Here is a 17,951-nt window from a genome sequence, read left to right as displayed (position 1 = left end):
AAAATAAGGTCATAAAGGCAATTTTGTAAATTAATAATGAAATACATCATACCACAATAAATGACGACTTTGACTCTTTGTATAGCTGTAGAAGTTTATCAATCGGTAATTTCACATCTGATCTTGATTTTAAACGATTGCTGATGTGATTGAGCAGCTGCATGACCTTAAAAAGCAAATTCGAAATCAGTGAAAAATTAGAAATAATGTTTAAAAATAATATTAATCAGATCAGAAGGATCACAACTCTTCTTAGCGGGGCATATCCAATGTTGGATACAATCCCTTACATCCAAATCCGCAAATAAGTAAGTTTAAGTATGTAGACGAGGCACTGCATTCTTAATTCAAGTCACTATTTTTAGGGGCAATAAGTCAATTCCAAGTCAAAATGGACTTCATAAACAAAATTGGAAAATAAATATGAATCTCATTTACAGTAAGAATTGAAACTTCCTTCTTGAGTACATACTCACTAGGCTAAACAATTTGATGTAAACAAGTGTAAAATTGAATCTCAAACCAAAGAACATAGGTAATAAAATACCCAAACCAACTAAACAAAATATCTTCAACTTACGATTAGGAATCGGTTTGTAATATTTGTAAAAGGCTGGGCCACAACAACAATAAAGATACTCCTGAAGTATGCGCACCAAGATGTTGCATAATCTGAACCCTAACCTGGTACACAACCTGAGTTCAGGTTGTGCGCCATCTTGGTGCGCATACTTCAGGAGGTCCACAATATATAACAGTTTTGAAAATACTCTACTAATTTACCACTTAACCTAAAACCAATATTGAAAACAAATATAAAACAGGTTTCCTGTCATATAATATCAACTATGTTACCTTTATTCTAATATTTTCATCAGCACTTGAAACTTTCCCAAGAATTGTTGGCAAAAATCTTTCAACAAGAGCTTCAAACTCTAGATCTGATTGAGCCAAACCAAATTTCAAAAACACAAGTTCCACTTGTTCTGAAAAGAGATACATAGTCCAGAACAGTGGTTCCCAAACTGGGAATAATTACCCCCAAAGGGGTAATTTAGAAATTTTAAGGGGTAATCTAGATGTTCACAATTTCTTTCTAACCCCATACACGCAATGCTCGCATCTATAGTCAATAAGTCTAGTCATCTGGTGCACTTCGCACTTTGTAGGGAGTTGGTAGGGACATAATACCAATACTTCGGCGTACAGATTTTAGGCTAAAATGCTGAATTAATCTTAAAATCGTATGATGCAATAGGCGGTGTCAATATTATCGCCATTGTTGATTAAAGAAAAAGTGATGACCATATGACTACGAATTTTTTTATGAGAGGGGTAATTCAGCTTTTGGAAATTCGATTTAGGGGTAACAATATCAAAAAGTTTGGGAACCACTGGTCTAGAATCTAGATGAAATAAAATTACAGTAAATCTATCTCAACTTTATTGCAGTAGGGCACAGTTAGTATAAGTTTATTTCGATTCCATAATCAGCATAAAAAACGATAAAATGATTGATAAAAGCAAATAAATAAAAACTGATTATGAAATCAGGAGAGCAAAAAAAATCTTAGATAAGGTTTGAAACATACAGAATATAAGATGGAAGGTTTTGCTAATAAAAATGGTATGTGTTCACTCAACGATTCGTTATAGGATAGGATGTACATATTCATCCCGGGGGAGAGGAAAGTTGATAGGACAGCTTAATCATATGGCGAACCACAGCCTCTCGTCCGGTTACCAGTCCATGCTGGGTATGGCTGTATGGCCTCAGTTAGCCAGTTATTTGTTTTCGAAAGCATGGACATGATGGTGGAGGAAGCCGTAACCATCCAGCAGTTACGTGAACCACCCTGCGGCGACGAGGAGTCCAGCAATCCCCTGGTACTGTGGTAGGCTGGTACATAACCATCCTGCATGGGATTCGAACCTGCGAACCAACGCAGGGTCACCAGAGGTGCGGTGGCGAGCGTATTCCCAACGCTTAACACGATGCGCCACACCGCTGAGGGTCGTCATTCATTCTTCGATTTCAAGATGTCCCGATACGACACAGTGATATTTAGTTTGCTGGTTTAGTAGGAATTTTAGATTTAAAAAAAACTTTACTGGACTCAAGTAAAACTTCACTTACCATTTTCTGACATCTTAGCAGGTTGGTTTTTGTCTACGGAAGTTGATTCCATTTCCAAACTCTCTGACTCTAGAGACTGAGAGAGACACCAACATACGACTGTACAAGATCATTACAATTAGAATCGCAGCTGCGATTTTTTTTTTTAACTTTTTCGATTCTCAGATACCGTTATAGTAATGCTACCAGGCAGCCAAGTGATGCTAAATCAGTATTCAGTATATGAATAAACCAAGCCGAATTTACGAAGCGAAGCACAGTACGAAACGCAGGAACGTAGCGCACCGAGGTACTAACTCCAAAACAAAACAATCACTAAAATGACTCAGCGAGAATATCGCATGTAATTAACCATGATAAGGCAGTTTTCTGCTGTTCGGCGTCAAGAATTTCCCAGAAATACCCGAAGGAATATGGTAGAAAAGGAATAGGATTTTCATATTTATCTCTGAGAAAAGGGGAGCCGATAAGGCGAATATGCCGAAACACTTTTTTTTTCTGTTTGCAATTCTTCGCTATATTCACCAATGTTACATATCGTGTGTTGTACTTGGCTGCTCTAAACAAAAATTTCACCCAATATCCCATCCATGATATTTCATAATCAACTTTATCTCTCTATTTTTATATTTGATTACTACAGTATTATTAAATGCTCATATTTAAAGTGTCCCAAATCATGTTATAAAATGTTGCATTCCTCATTTTTTTATTTCTTAAAGTTAATATGCCAAGCTTATATTGCATTCATGATACTTACTCTGTAAAATGATTTCATATAATTTTACGTATTCGATTATGACTATTAAATGTTCACATTCAAATTGTCCCAAATCGTGTTATAAAATGTTAAATTCTTCATTTTATAAAGTCAATATGCCAGCTAATTTCTCAAATGAATTGTATGTGAGTGCCTGGGCTCCAATCTATTTGTTGAAATTTAATTGATAATGAAAAATGGTAATTACGTGTAAATATTGTATATAGTAAACAAAAATGAGAGGTATTGATATATTGACACTGAACTTGTTATTTATTTTTATGCTTATTTAATTGAATTGAGTGGCAACTGACTTTGATGACCCCCAAAGGTCGTATCGTTGCTTCCCAGTCATATACCGAAAACATCTGTTTATTTGATGTTTATATATGTATTTATGTATATATCGTTTTCTTGGTTTGACAAAACGAAATAAACTCTCTCTCTCTCTTTCTCTCGTCCGGTTACAATCCACTTCGAGAATCCCATATTAGATATTATGCCATATGCTACATTAGGCATATTGTTTCAGATGCATGGACTTGACTGGGACTACTACAAGAGAGAGACGCGTTTGACACAGGATGGGGTTTACATATTTAACCCAGGGGAGAGGAAAGTCTATAAGTCGGACTACTCATTTGGCGAACCAAGGCCTCTCGTCCGGTTTATCATTCCATGTCAGGTATGGGATTAGTTGGCCAGTTATTTGTTTTCAGATACATGGACTTGGTGCTGGAGACCAGTGGTTACGCTAACTATTTTGTTGCAATCCTCTCGAACATATTTATCTCCCCATGAGATTCGAACCTGCGAACCCACGAATAGTAATCAGAGGTGCAATGGCGAGCGTATTTCAACCACTTAGCACGACGAGCCACACCGCCGAGCATAGAGATAGCATAAATTTTCTTGTTCACCTCAGTAATAACGAATAAATAAGAAAAAGTGACCGGAGAGGCAGAAATTGCAATCAACGAGGCAGTTTTCGCGCCTTTTCTTTACTGAGACATGTTGTCAGGCCCTTTTTGTATTTAGATTTGAAATAATTCTGAAACGAATAATCCAAGTATCACATTTGTACTCAGTTGAGAGGCATCTGTACTGCCTGATATAAGTAATATTTACGAAGCATATCCTAAAAGAAGATAAGCAAAAAGTTAGAGAATCCGAAAATATACGGAATCTTGCCGCAATTCAAATTTTGGCAGAATCGTCATTGACGACTTATGAAAATTGTGATACAGTGTAACTCAACCTCATGTCGCCGTTGGTGCTTTAGACCTAAGAAACTCGCATTATCGTCATTTCCGGTAACACACCCTTTTGGACTTCTTAGGCCTATATCCCAAATTCAACATTTACCAAAGGAATGAATAACTCCAGAAATTTCCCTGCGGAAATGACTGTGACAGGGTTCTTGAAGATTGATTGAAGGTGTTTTGATTGATTCAATTAAATCAACTATTTTAAAATAAAAAAAATTTAAATAAATCATCCGATGTTTTGGCAATTTTTCGACTTGTGTGTATGTGTTTTTGTTCTGTACCGTTAATGTGTAACTTATTGTATCATTCATGCATGATGAGCTTGCTTTAGAAAAATATTGAATTGTTTGATTTCTACTTTTTTCAATAATGTTTGGTTTTGTTTTTTTATGACCTTTGGCAACTTTCCAATCTGTGTTTATGTTATGTTTAATTTGTTGTATCATACATAATGTGCTTGTTCACTTTATATATAGCAGCAAACTGTTTTGTTTCTACTTTTCTTTAATGATGTTTGTTGTTCTTCTTTTTATGGCCCGTCCTGTGGCCAACCTTTAGCATCATCCATCAACCTCATTCAATTTGCGACCTCACATGTCTCCCATTACTCGCATCCACTTTATGCACCTTCCACTTTTCCTGTCGTCTGCACTGACTGACATCCTCACTTCTGTGTAGTCATCTTCTTCCCACTTATTCTTACAACTGCACTGGGAGTGTGTGTGTTCACATAACTGACTGACTGCTTTTTTTCGCATTTTCTCAGGCTGTCCTTGCAGGCCAAACGACTGCACTTCCTCACCCAGCCACACCCATATCCTTTTCACGCTGCACTAGGATTCTTCCCCGCGTACAACACTTTTTTCTTTCATCCGGCCATTTTTTCTGGTCTCCCCTACTTTGTCTTGTCCCTGCCGCCTCTGTGTTTGCAGAATCGGTGACGTTACTCGGTCGACTTGACTCATTATTACCCGCTTTCCTCCACGATGTTTCGTTATCAGTTATGTCTCCTTTTTCTCAACTATGACAACCTATCCTCGCTGATCATTTACTGCCTGAATACCCTCCTAGATGCCTTTGTTACCGCTGTCATTCCAGAAGTACCGTACGAAGCTTCCCCACCGCGTGGTCTATCGGTTAGTGAGCAATCCTGCACGCTCGCGATGCGCCAGCGTTGTCCGTGCGAAAACGCAATGGACCTTTCCCCGACCTTTGACCCCCGGAGAATTCTTCCTATACTTTACCATTGCAAAGTTTTCAGCGCTAATTTAAGAGTGCTTTTGCGAGTTGGCGCCTGTAAAATGGGGTATGTGTTTCAAACCATCATTATGATTCATCGCATACAACAATCTGTTTTTCAAAAGTACCAGTAAAGAATTTCACGCTAGTCTATCACAGCTATTTCTACACTCATTTTAATTACTGCAATTAAATTGAAACTCCTAGGAAGACAGAGTGATCATTGAATTATCTGATTTTTATTTAAGTTTCCGAAACACAACTGAAAACTAACGAATAGAGTTCAAAAACGCGAAAACGAGGTAGGATAGGATAGGATTTACATATTTATCCCGGGGGAGTCTATCACAGCTATTTCTACACTCATTTTAATTACTGCAATTAAATTGAAACTCCTAGGAAGACAGAGTGATCATTGAATTATCTGATTTTTATTTAAGTTTCCGAAACACAACTGAAAACTAACGAATAGAGTTCAAAAACGCGAAAACGAGGTAATGTTTACAACCACGCTTGAAAATCTGTCTGAGTGAGAAAAGTGTCTGAGCGGATGCGAAAAGGGGGCATTGTTACGTCATTTTTTGCATCTTGCTGATTGGCCAATGTCACGAAGTAAACGAGGAAGACGATGCTCGAGGAAAGGTCCATCGTGACGTTTCTTTAACAATCCTTCGGCGCACACTAGCGCCCTTCGGTGTCATACCATAGCCTCACGATCGGGTCTGGGGAACTGATTCTTGCAATCTTGCATCTGCGCCGCACAGTTTGCGTAGACCAACTTAAATATTTATTTGCTGGGAGGATAAAGATGATAAGACTGCACAATCCTATGACAACTACGACCTCTCGGCCGGGTTAAACGGAATCAGGTATGTAAATTTATTCAGGTACGATACCGGTACCAGTTTTCCGCACCCGTAGACTAATACCTTACCGTACCGGTACTTTTTTACATTCAGACATCGCAATTTCTCCAAAAAAAGTTGGGGAGGGTTGTATTTCTAATAATTATCTGATGGTAATCCTATTCTACGAATTAACAAGTTACTATTGGTAAGATTTCATTTAATGATAATGTAACTTTTTCTGACAAAAAGAGATATAACATAGACCTAACGTACAGCCTCTACAGGCAGACAGGCCTAGAACTGTAGAACAGAAAATAAATTTTGAAGTTTGGATTAAATTTCAAAATTTGCTAACGACTGAATGAGTAAACAAAAGAATAAATGTTGAGAACAGCTTGCTGCCTTGACTCTTTAAGTTTGCACAATTTCATTCCAGTGTTTACGCTGATTTAATTCTGTCTTTACAGCTTAAAAAAAACTTTTTTATTATTGTATCTTCAGCTTTTTGCATGCTTTAGTCAGTAAGAGTATTTTTGCACCGAGTAAAATTACAAAATGAGTTTGGAAAGATTGTTCCAGCAGATAATACAGTCTGAACAAACAGCTGAAAACCGGAAAGAAAGTATTGTGAGAATTAAAAAGCAGATTTCAGACTGTCAATCTGATCTTAAATCCCTGAAAGAGTCTTGTGTATCATCGAAGGGCAGGCTGCATGTCTTTGTTCGACAATATCATGAGGAAGACGCAGAATGTAGAGTTTTGCTCGAGCAAAAAAAGGTTTTGCAGGAGAGAAAAATAGAAATCGTAAAAGAGATTGATCAATTGAAATTTGTTGTAGCAGAAAAGGAAAATATCTTGGAAAAATTAAAATCTGATTTTTCAAAAAATGTTTTGGAGTTTTGTGCTCAATATGATCTTATTGGTCTCGGAGCTCAAAAACGCAAAGAAGAGAAAAGTTTTGAGCTTGAGAAAATTGAGAGTGAAATTAAACTAGCTGAAACAAGATTACAAGAATTGAAATTAGAAGAGGAAGAAGCAACAGAATTGATGGAACAAAAAGCTTGTTTTCAGGCAGAAATATCTCAACTTCAATCTGAAATTATAGAAGTTGATTCAAGTTTAGAAAAGAAACGTCAAGAGACCTTGAATACAATTGAAAAAGTAATTCAAATTTTTCTTTTTTTTTTGAGTTTATGTGGTCAAATTCTGTTAGATAAATCATTCTTAATGTCTTAAGGTAAGTTGTATTATTGGTTAATGGAACTTAATTATTGTTACTTATCGATTTTAATCGGTAAGTATGTTGATAGGTATCTGTCTGTCTGTTAGATTCACGCGATATCTCACGAAAACGAGATTGATTCTGCTCCAGATTTTGCATGTGCATTCATCATATCTCGGGCCAGAAGCCTATTGAGTTTGGGCGAATTATGTCGTATAATTAGCGAGTAATTAATTAATTAGTGATGGGACACAAGGTGTCACTATGGAGAAAGAGCGCTGTTTTGGGGATCCCCTAACTTTCGATTGATAAGTCTTCGGTCTCTGACCGATATTCTCGGATTTTTTTCATCCCTTCTTTTTTAAAAATATGATACTGTTACCAAAAACATTGGACCACCAATCGATTTTAAAATTTCAGCAAAAATGTGAGAAGCCGCTAGAAGTCTGTTATTGTTTACTATTAACTTTGTCTGACTCCTGTTTAGCTTGATATTTCACCAAAAATTTTGCTGTTTCATAGTAATTAGTGGAAAACACAAAACCGCAAATTTTTTCAGCAGTCTTAGTGCTTTCAGGCCCTTACAATATTAGTACTGACGCATGACTTTCCTTTCCTCATATAGTTTTATGTTAAAGGCAGAAATTTGAATTTTTTCTTTTCTAGGTGAATAAGTTCAGGTCAGAAAATCACAACGATCCTGAGTTAATTCAGCTTCAAAAAGAATTAGATTCGATTAAAAACCAAGAATTAGAAGGAAAGATAAGGAATTTAAAAGCTGAATTAAACAGAGTAAAGCGAAGGCAATGGCAAGATAGTTTACGAAACCAGGGTTCATACCAAAATAACAGACCTTCAGCCGGTGGATACAAGTTCCGTTCTGTCAACCATGAGTAGATTGGTATTAATTTACCCTTGTGAGCCGATATTTCATGAATTTGATATAGAAGAACAGCATTTCTCTGATAAGGAATTTAGAATTTCCTATTTATCCCTAGGTCAAAGTGAAAGACAATAAACTGGCGGGCAATATAGTTGTTCACTATCAAAAACCATATATGCTGGTTTACCTATTAAACATTTTAATTGTTTTGTATTGTTGCCAATCAACTGTTTTTGTCAATAAGAAGATAGTCTTTTGTTTTCATCTGGATGTGTATTGTTCAATTCTTGTTTGAAAAAGTAGCTCAGAGATAGTAGAGTCTGTAGAAGTGTAGAGTAGTTAAAAACCATTGTGGTTTGCTATTTACTGTTGCTCAAACCGTGCTATTAAATAGTGTTAGCTGAAAAAAATTCCAACATTAGTGTGATAGTCTTATTTGGATGTGTGTTGTTCAATTTATATTTGAAAAAAATAACTCTTGAGGTAGTGGTGTATTTTCAAATTTTTCAAATTGTAGATTATATTTACTAAACATTCCTTTTCTCAACTTGGACCCAGTCGTAGGCCATCTTAATTAATACTATCCTGTTTTTAGATCATTGATATCAAATTAAATTTTCAGCAGAGTAATACTAGTACCGTAATACTGATCTGATAGTTACCGTACAGCACGACACACTATACAAATCGGGTGAAATTGTCCAGTTTTAGAGAAACCCATTTTACAGAGGATCAGACACCCCTCGTTTGGGAGACGTCTGGACATTGTTGTCCCTCAACATCAGTAATAATACAGTATAATAAAGTTGCGCAAATTACTACAAAAAAGCGCAATCTAGTAACGTCATCACTGAATTCCTTGGGAAAAAAATAATCCGATTTACTGACGAAAAAAAAATTCTACCGCAGCATTCGAGAGTTTTTAGCAAAAATCGGCAATTTTGGTCATGTGACGGCTGCGATTAACTTGGATCATTATTGAGACAAGCATGGTGTGATATGACGCATCTGACGTGGTCCCAGACGCCCCTCGTTTGTGAAACACAAGGAAAATTCTTGGAATTTGGATAGTGTGCTGTACTGCCGTATGTGAAATCCTTATAGTAATTTACTTCGAATTGTATTCCGCTGAGAATTCATTTAATAGCAGTCATTTGAACGCATATGTCATATTTACAAACTCGAGTTATTTTGAATTACCGGTACTCAAATTCAGACTTCCTTGGCGATAATTGAAAAAATGAAACCCCTTCAAACACTGCAAAATCGAATTGACTAAGCATTTTTAACGGTTTATTAAAGAATACTTGGTTTCCACAAAAAGTTTCATTATTCAAATTTGATTTCTACAGCTTGAGTCAGAGTCTAAATTTCCATTAACCATGAGTCAGAGAAGATCATATATTTACCCTGACCCTGATTATTGCCTCTTCATTTCTATTATTATTTCATCGATGAACACTTTCTTTTCAGGTGACTTATTAAAAAGGTATTAAACCTGTATAGGGTGTGTTTTGTAAATAGTGTACAATGGAGTGTAATTGTGTAGCGTATATAGGACTTGCAAGTCTAACCTATCTCAGTCTTCGTCTCTTATGGGATATATACTCTGGTGTCAAACTTTACTTTCTGAGCAATTATCCGGATTTTCGTCAGTATGGAGAATGGTCAGTTGTCACTGGAGCTACTGATGGTATTGGAAAAGCAACTGCAAGGTAGTGTTATATCTTGTGATTTATTCTTTTTGTAATCTTATATTTATTTTGAATTTACAAAATATTTATTACTAATTAGACTTCTCTAAATTTATTAGCTAAATGTCAGCATTTTCAATGAACTGGTTTGCTAAGTGCATGTTCGAATATTACAAGATAGGATTCTACATATTAATCAAGGGATGCTGATAAAACGACTTAATCATACGGGGAAACATGGCCGCTTGTCCAGTTTCCAGTCCATGTTGGGTACAGGATTATGGCATTTAATAACCAGTTACTTGTTTCAGATGTATGGGCTTGGTGTTGAAGCCGTAATCTGCCAACGGTTACATTAAACACCCTATAACGGGATGAGTCTAGTATTCCTCCTGCATCTGCTGTCATTGTTAATGTTAGGTTTAAGTCCTCAGAATAATATTAACTTTTTAAAATTAAGTTGTACTTTCTACATTATTAAAAGGAATATCATACAACAACTATTTAGCGAAGCAATCCATTTTAACAATCATATTCCCTATACTTCCCTATAAAAACTCTCGTGTCTTTTTGTCTCCATTGCAGGGTACTAGCTCAGCGAGGACAAAAAATAGTTCTTATTAGCAGAAACCTGGCAAAACTTCAATCAACAGCAAAAGAAATAGAAAACGATTTTAACGTTGAAACAAAAATCGTTCGTGTCGATTTCACTCACGATGAGTCTATCTACGAGGAAATCTCGTCAGAAATTAAAGATTTAGATATTGGCGTCCTTGTCAACAACATGGGGATTTCATACGAACACCCTGAATACTTTCTTCAATTACCCGATCTCTCCGCTACTATCATGAGAATGATCAGAGGCAACATCATGTCAGTGGTGAAAATGACTGAAATTGTGCTCCCAGGTATATTACTGCCTTGAATTTTAATTCTTTACTTGAACTTTCTGTTGTAGTTTTACACTAATATTATTCAATCTTACTTCAGGAAAACATATTTTTTTTTATTGTAAAACTCTTTAACTTTTTAAAATCGACTTTTGACTCTTTTAGTTGAATGGCTCATTGAATTAGTTTTAGTATTTTACCACCATTGGAAGTCTGCAATTTCGACTAAAATTTGGAATTTTGATCCTCGACTCTGGTGAATTTGAAAATACAACTCCAAATACAACTCCGACTTCAGTGAGAACATGCAGCTCCAACTTTGCAATTCTTATTTTATCTTATCGTTTTCCAGGCATGGCAGACAGAAAGAGAGGGATCATTCTCAACATAACATCAGCTGCAGCACTGAAACCAACACCTATGCTTGCTCTCTACTCTGCTTCAAAAGATTTCGTCAACCATTTTTCAAAATCTATCGCCTATGAATACGAAGACCAAGGAATAAAGATCCAAAGTGTTATGCCATTCTACGTTACTACTAAATTGTCCAAAATCAGAGCATCGAGTCTTCTTGTGCCGACTCCTGAAGTTTATGCGAAGAGTATGTTACGGGGTGCTGGAGTGACCAAGTAAGTTGTTTAATAATGGACGCTGTGATTTTATTGAATCGTATTGACTTGAACGACTTCGAGTCTCACATCAGTCTGTTTTTACTGACGCAAATTTTATAGTCCCAGTAGCTCCTGTTATTACTTATCAATCTTAAGATCGGTAAGTATGTTGATAGGTATTTGTATGTCTGTGTGTTAGATGCACGCGATATCTCACGAAAGCGAGGTTGAATCTGCTCCAAATTTTGCATGTGCATTCATCATAGCTCGGATCAGAAGCCTATTGATTTTGGATGGATTATGTCTTATAATTAGCGAGGTATTAATTAATTAGTGATGGGACACACGGTGTCACTATGGAGTAAGACCACTGTTTTGGGGGAATCCCCTAACCTTCGATCGATAAGTCTTCGGTTTCTAACCGATATTCTAGTTTTAGTTGTTGTCCGTAACTACACCATATTCCAACATTCCGTGGTTGCCCATGTTGCATTTCTGTTGTTGCCTGTAAGCGCACTCATTGATGGTCACCTTTACTTCTTAGTGACTGAGTGTGGCTTATCTTGAATCTATTTCTTTTAAAGCAATATCAGTTGCTGTATCCAATTTGTGCAAATTAGCTTTGTCAGATTAAATCTAAATTTAATCCCGTCATTCAAAAAGAATTTTCTTAAGGATTGAAATACTTTAAGAGTGCTGGCACTTATCCAATTTGAAAGAATGATATGATTTTTGGGTTATTTGCTGAATCTGCAATTCGTCAAAATCACTAACATATGTCAATTGGAAATTGTAATTGAATGTCCTTAGTCCTTAGTTTGCCTACAGAATTGTAGGCAATAGAACTTTATTTTTTATGATGCGAAAACCCATTGTTTGAAGTTTAGGGAAAATCAGTCTCAGAAGCTCCAGAACCTTGTAGAATTCAGGAATAGGTGGGATTATTTCACGCAGTGGCATCTGTAGTAGAATAATAGAACCCAAAAATAGTTTGATATAACGAAATAAACTTAATCAATTTTCTGAAATGTTAAATAGTTTGATGATTTCCCTATTTGCTCTCCTTTCCCACTGGGTTAAAATGAAAATCCTCTTCTATCTTTCTTGTTGAATTCTGTTTTGTTATCGATATTAACTCATGGAGCATTTTGCAATCCCTATTTTTAGATTCACTCATGGCTACAGGCAGGGATGGCCATTTCCGAATACTGAACTATTCCGAATACATTCTAAAATAATGTTTTCGAATCTGGAATTCCGAATACATTCTAAAATCGAAAATACCACATTTTTGTTTTAGTTTATTAAAACTCAGTAAAATAGGGAATAAGCTTCAAAATAAAAATAAAGCCACAAACCAACAGTATATGTACACAAAGTAATTGATAGTTTATAGCTACCAATAAAAATAATAGCAACTTGTGTCACAGTCAGTTTATTAAAATTGTACACATAGTATAAATGACCATATGAAAAGATAGCCAAAGAGTTGTCTGACGCTTTCTATCATTGGTACCATGATATTACGATAATAGTCAAGTCTATTGACAAAAATACTACTTGTATTCAGTAATAGACTAATAGTGTATATTTTCTAAGAGTAATAAAATGCATTGGCAATACAGGCAACTGGAGCAAGCAACAACAATCGAATATCCATTATGCCTTTACAAATTCTAATATTTAGGCCGAGAGTATTCTACTACCTACCAGCTACCAGTATATTCGGATATTAATTTATGTGAACCATATTGTTATTATGTGTAGCATATCGTTATGTCTGAAATTAGCAATAAGTTGGGAGGATAGATGACCACCATTGCCAGGCGCGCAGCCAGGATTTTTAAAATCGGAAACTCCCATTGCCACCTCTAACAGCCACCGCCATTCCGCGCTCGTTTCAGCGTATAATGATCATCCTGTCACATAAAATATCCAATCCATGACAACTACCAGATTCTAAAATATCGTTATATATTAATTTTATGAGTCCAACGTAACTCGCGGTTGCTTCTTCTTACGTCAAAATAAAAACATTACTATTCGGTCGACAGCGATCTGTGGCCTAAAATTAGGAGATAAACCGCCTGATGTATTCAATTTTAATACGTATTTTTGCAATCTCACCAACTCGTTATCGCCGTTAGAAAAATCTCAATAACTGATATCAAATTCTGTAGAGTACAACTTCATTTCATACAATGAATATACATATTAAAGTTTAGCAGTAAATTAAAAATACATATCGCCGCGATTACTCCACCTGTCAAGAGAGCCGACTTTTACAACGAATAATATAACAACGAATATATATTTTTCTGTTTTGCAAAGTGATTGATTCGTGACCGATACGGGCATATTTAAAATGTCTGGCTTTATTAATATAATTGTTAATTTAACCTGCGGTTGCGTCAACAAAATGAAATCCTTACCACTCTAATATACCATTGCAATCCGCGGACATAAAAATAAAAATGTGTCGTAAACTGCCCGATTATATATTGTTTTGATCCGTATTTTACAAATTCGGCAAATTTGAGATGTGTTCCGATTATTTTTAAGATAAAACCGTTCGAAAAATCCATAAAGCTGCCGTAAAATCTCAGAGTAAAATTGATTTCCGCACAATAAAAATTGAATATTCTTTAGATTAATTATATTATATACATTCTCACAACCCAGTAGAAGTCGCGTTTCAAACCTTGTATAATGTTAACACAAAAATTTTCGACCGCAATTTAATTAAAGTAATAGATAATCAGGCAAATCCCGCCCTCAATTAGTGACGGTATGTTTCTAAACGCGGACCAAACATAATGTGGAAATTTTGCGATTTTCACTGCCTAGACAAGCGTTTTTAAACTGTCACGGGATTCAACAAAACTTTAAATAAAATAACAAATAAAATTTTTTGTTTACGGTTTCATTTTCAGTATTTTAAATTGCTGCTTTTCAATCGAAAAATTTGCGTTTTCTTCAGAAACTCGCCCCCGATGAACGTATTCACCGGATTCACAATTCCGTGCGAGTACAAAAATAAAATAATTGTCATCCTTATCGTGAAACAAATTTGTGGAAAATTTGCGTTTTAGAGAAAATAACACAAACGTAAAGGCGTTCACCGCCTAAATAATACGTCCGCTGATGATGCAATCGCGCACAAGTTCCTATCGAGAATGTTTTCATTCAACGAGAGCGGCGTCGAAAATGTGTGACGTCATACGAATATCCGATATTCTTATAAACGCTAATTCCGATATTCGAATGACGAGGTATTCGAATACATTCGAATACTTTATTCGAATTGGCCATCCCTGGCTACAGGTTAAAAATGAAAATCCTCTTCTATCTTTCTTGTTGAATTCTGTTTTGTTATCGATATTAACTCATGGAGCATTTTGCAATCCTTATTTTTAGATTCACTCATGGCTACTGGGCACATGGCCTTGAAGGCTGGATAGTTCGTTTGCTTCCTAATTGGGTCTATGCCTACATCATGCTGCAGAAAGGGGAGGCGATCAGACAGAAAGCGTACAAGAAGAAAGAATGGCAGAAGAAGAATAACAGCGGAGAAGTAAAGAAAGAACAATAAATAACTTTATTAAAATCATTTGTTATAATTTCAAGATGATTTGATTTTTAGATTTATGTGAGATGATACTTCAATTGAGCAATTACGTTTGGTAAAATAAAACATTGTATTCTGAAATTATACAACTTTGATGCCATGCTTTAAGAAAACTTATAACATATCTAGTAGTATGGCAGAACATAAGTGGGTACTCCCGTATTATGTGAACCAAGATGGCAGACACCGGAATGTAGTATGTGTACCAGGTTAGGGTTGGGCCATAATTTCGGGTACAAATACTACTGGAGTCACTTGGCTAGTCCGCAGAATAGAACTGAAATAAGGAAAATTGGAGTAGAATTTTGGCCTAACCTGGTACACACACATACTATGTTCCAGTGTCAACCATCTTCACTTACTTCGGGAGCGCCAAAAAGTGTACTGTTTGAAGGCTTACTAATGTAACAATAAGTGATTCAGTTTTCGAAACAGTTGGTTATATTAAATATCATCATTTTTGAATACTCGCTTGACTTTAGATTAATTGTAAAGTTTTGATTATTGCTTCAATACAATAAATAATCCTAATAGATTTAAATTTATGAAAAGTTAACTTGCCTTATATCGCAGTATCCAGATGAATGGTTGGGTAATACTTTATTCTGATTTAGAAATATATAATATTATTTTATGAAAAGCAGTTTGTGCACTTGTGTTTTATAATTGGTTTGTTACAGGTACTGATTGGAAATTGTCAATGTAAACCATATCAATGCTATTCATGAATATTTTCCATAGTTTAGTACTTTGCTAATTACTTATTCAAATGCTGATGCAACATATTGTTGAAAAAGTTGTCATGGTGATAAATTTTTGGGGTTGGTATTTACTTCTCTAATTTTATCCTTCATACTTTAGCCTTTTATATATTTCTATGTCATGTTCCTTTTAAATAATGCCTTATACAGGATGCTACTAAGATTTGCATAGCGGGCTTTTCTAGAAAGATGTTAGTGGATGCTAGTTGTTCCTTCCTTCATGTGTATTTATTGAATGAGAAATCTGAATTTTACTAGAATGCTGTGTAGGTTCTCATTGAAATATTCTTTGTATACAAACTGAATGTATTACTATTTAGTTCAAGTTACTCATCGTCAGATGAAAGTTATTAATTCATGCATTCAGAGTTTTTCAATGCAGTATTTCTTGACCTTATCTTATAGGGGTTAAATTTTTCATCTCCACATACTGCAGTTGCGGAGTATAGTAAAATCTAAATTGAAGGAAATTCAGCTTAAATATTTCAAGGTATTTTTTGAATCACCAATTTTTGGTTATGAGTAGGTGTTTGTAATTTTATTTTGTGCATCCAATTCATAAAATGAAGTTTTATGCTTGATTTTTATTTTATATTGCTCTATTAATCTTCATGCTATAAATCTATATTAATTATACTTATTGGTCAATGTTCTGAACTAAAAACAGGGTGACCCCAAGAAACAGAACCAAAACATTCCTCAATAATTTCTATGAAGGGGAAGTAAATTTGACACTTAAGCTTCTGTCTGTGTGTGATGGTAACCAACAGTTTTAATCTAGGACTCTTTGCACAGAAGTTATGTTCTCTCTAGAAAAACGATTCTTAACCGGGGGCCATGCCCCCCACTGGGGTCACAGATCAATTGGAGGGGGGCCACAATGCTAGGCGCAAAACTGATTTTACATTTCCCTTTACAAGAAAACCTAAGTTTCGTTACTTAATAATGTTATTTTGCAGGGTGTTTTCACCCTTTTTTGTGCATGAATTGTTTGAACATAATGGGATTCGGAATCAACCAATCAAAATAATGCTATGAATACCACTGGAATGATAAACAGCGGGGCCATTAGTGCTAATAAAAGCCTCCGGAAGGGAGCCATGAGCAATAAAAGGTTGAGAACCATTGCTCTAGGATATGTTAAAATTGACGTGGGTTCTGTCTTTTGCGGTCATTTTAATGGCGTTGGATTGTTGATAAATTCTATGCTTAATGTTTTGATGGATGTCTTTTAAATTTGCTGCTCAGTTTCTTAATTAACATGTGAAGCAGATCTTTCCTATGCTTAATACTTGGTACTTATTCTATTTAGCTTCAGCCTTTGTTAATTTGAAAATGAATTCAATAAATATTGACAATATGTCTATATTGGCCATTTCTTTATTTTATACTTTCTCGAAAAGTAAGTAGATGTTAACAGTTTAGAGCGTCGGAAATATGTCTATATTATATACCCCATGTCATTTTTGGTTTCTTCTCTCTAGGAAGATATATTAGATCTAAGTGAAATTGGACATTTTGAGGACCGAAAGGCCACGTGTGGAAATCGCGGTTTATCACGCCACAAGAAGTTGGTCGGTCCTTTATTTAAAAAGACATGTAGTAACATGTATGTCGTCCAACTTTTCTTTTCCGATTAGATTTAAATCCCGGACCACTCTGGTGAGGTAGTTCAGCGAGTCCCTCTGGTCGTGGAGAAAACATTCATCTGACATCAAGGCATTCCGAAAATTCTACTCCGGATTGACGAAAACATTGAATATGCCAATTGGCAAAACTATCTGATAGACTTTGGTTTTTTTTCCACAAAATGATGCTCGGCAGTGTGGCGCATCGCGCTAAGCGTTGAAATAAACTTGCCAAATATGTGCGATATGATTGCTGAACTTCTCAACGACGGAGGTGGTTCACATAACCACCAGTCGGTTACGGCTCCCTCCACCATCAAGTCCATGCATCTTAAACAATTATAGTAACTGGCTAACTAATCCCACACGCGACATGAACTGG

The 17,951-nt window shown here is 35.7% G+C and overlaps 3 protein-coding genes across 3 annotated transcripts in view; 2 read left to right on the top strand and 1 right to left on the bottom strand.

Annotated features, from left to right (window-relative positions):
- LOC120326106 (proteasome adapter and scaffold protein ECM29-like) overlaps positions 1-2,431 on the bottom strand; it is a 53,532-nt gene extending 51,101 nt beyond the window's left edge. The window contains exons 1-3 of the mRNA XM_078112946.1: positions 2,138-2,431; positions 856-986; positions 53-166 (exon numbers count right to left, since the gene is read on the bottom strand). Of these exons, the coding sequence (XP_077969072.1) occupies positions 53-166; positions 856-986; positions 2,138-2,189 (297 nt within the window). The 5' untranslated portion in view covers positions 2,190-2,431. The remainder of the gene's footprint in view (positions 1-52; positions 167-855; positions 987-2,137) is intronic.
- A 3,673-nt stretch (positions 2,432-6,104) lies between these two features.
- On the top strand, positions 6,105-9,830 carry LOC120334938 (coiled-coil domain-containing protein 172-like). Its single transcript, XM_039402455.2, has 3 exons — positions 6,105-6,273; positions 6,754-7,413; positions 8,141-9,830. The coding sequence occupies exons 2-3, from the start codon at positions 6,808-6,810 to the stop codon at positions 8,369-8,371; spliced, it is 837 nt and encodes a 278-aa protein (XP_039258389.2). The 5' UTR covers positions 6,105-6,273; positions 6,754-6,807; the 3' UTR covers positions 8,372-9,830.
- Positions 9,831-17,307, top strand: LOC120334937 (very-long-chain 3-oxoacyl-CoA reductase-like). Its single transcript, XM_039402454.2, has 4 exons — positions 9,831-10,072; positions 10,637-10,959; positions 11,294-11,570; positions 14,970-17,307. The coding sequence occupies exons 1-4, from the start codon at positions 9,888-9,890 to the stop codon at positions 15,142-15,144; spliced, it is 960 nt and encodes a 319-aa protein (XP_039258388.2). The 5' UTR covers positions 9,831-9,887; the 3' UTR covers positions 15,145-17,307.
- Positions 17,308-17,951: the final 644 nt, after the last annotated feature.

This window comes from Styela clava, chromosome 1, assembly GCF_964204865.1.
Source record: "Styela clava chromosome 1, kaStyClav1.hap1.2, whole genome shotgun sequence".
In the NCBI taxonomy this organism is placed as follows: Eukaryota; Metazoa; Chordata; class Ascidiacea; order Stolidobranchia; family Styelidae; genus Styela; species Styela clava.
This window is presented reverse-complemented; position numbering and strand designations above follow the sequence as displayed.

What these genes read in the sequence shown, in the direction of transcription:
- LOC120334938 (XM_039402455.2), top strand. Translation starts at nt 6,808, where the DNA reads ATGAGTTTGGAAAGATTGTTCCAGCAGATAATACAGTCTGAACAAACA. An exon ending in CCTTGAATACAATTGAAAAA is followed by an intron (nt 7,414 to 8,140) that starts GTAATTCAAATT and finishes TTTCTTTTCTAG; the next exon opens with GTGAATAAGTTCAGGTCAGA.
- LOC120334937 (XM_039402454.2), top strand. Translation starts at nt 9,888, where the DNA reads ATGGAGTGTAATTGTGTAGCGTATATAGGACTTGCAAGTCTAACCTAT. An exon ending in GACTGAAATTGTGCTCCCAG is followed by an intron (nt 10,960 to 11,293) that starts GTATATTACTGC and finishes ATCGTTTTCCAG; the next exon opens with GCATGGCAGACAGAAAGAGA. An exon ending in CGGGGTGCTGGAGTGACCAA is followed by an intron (nt 11,571 to 14,969) that starts GTAAGTTGTTTA and finishes CCTTATTTTTAG; the next exon opens with ATTCACTCATGGCTACTGGG.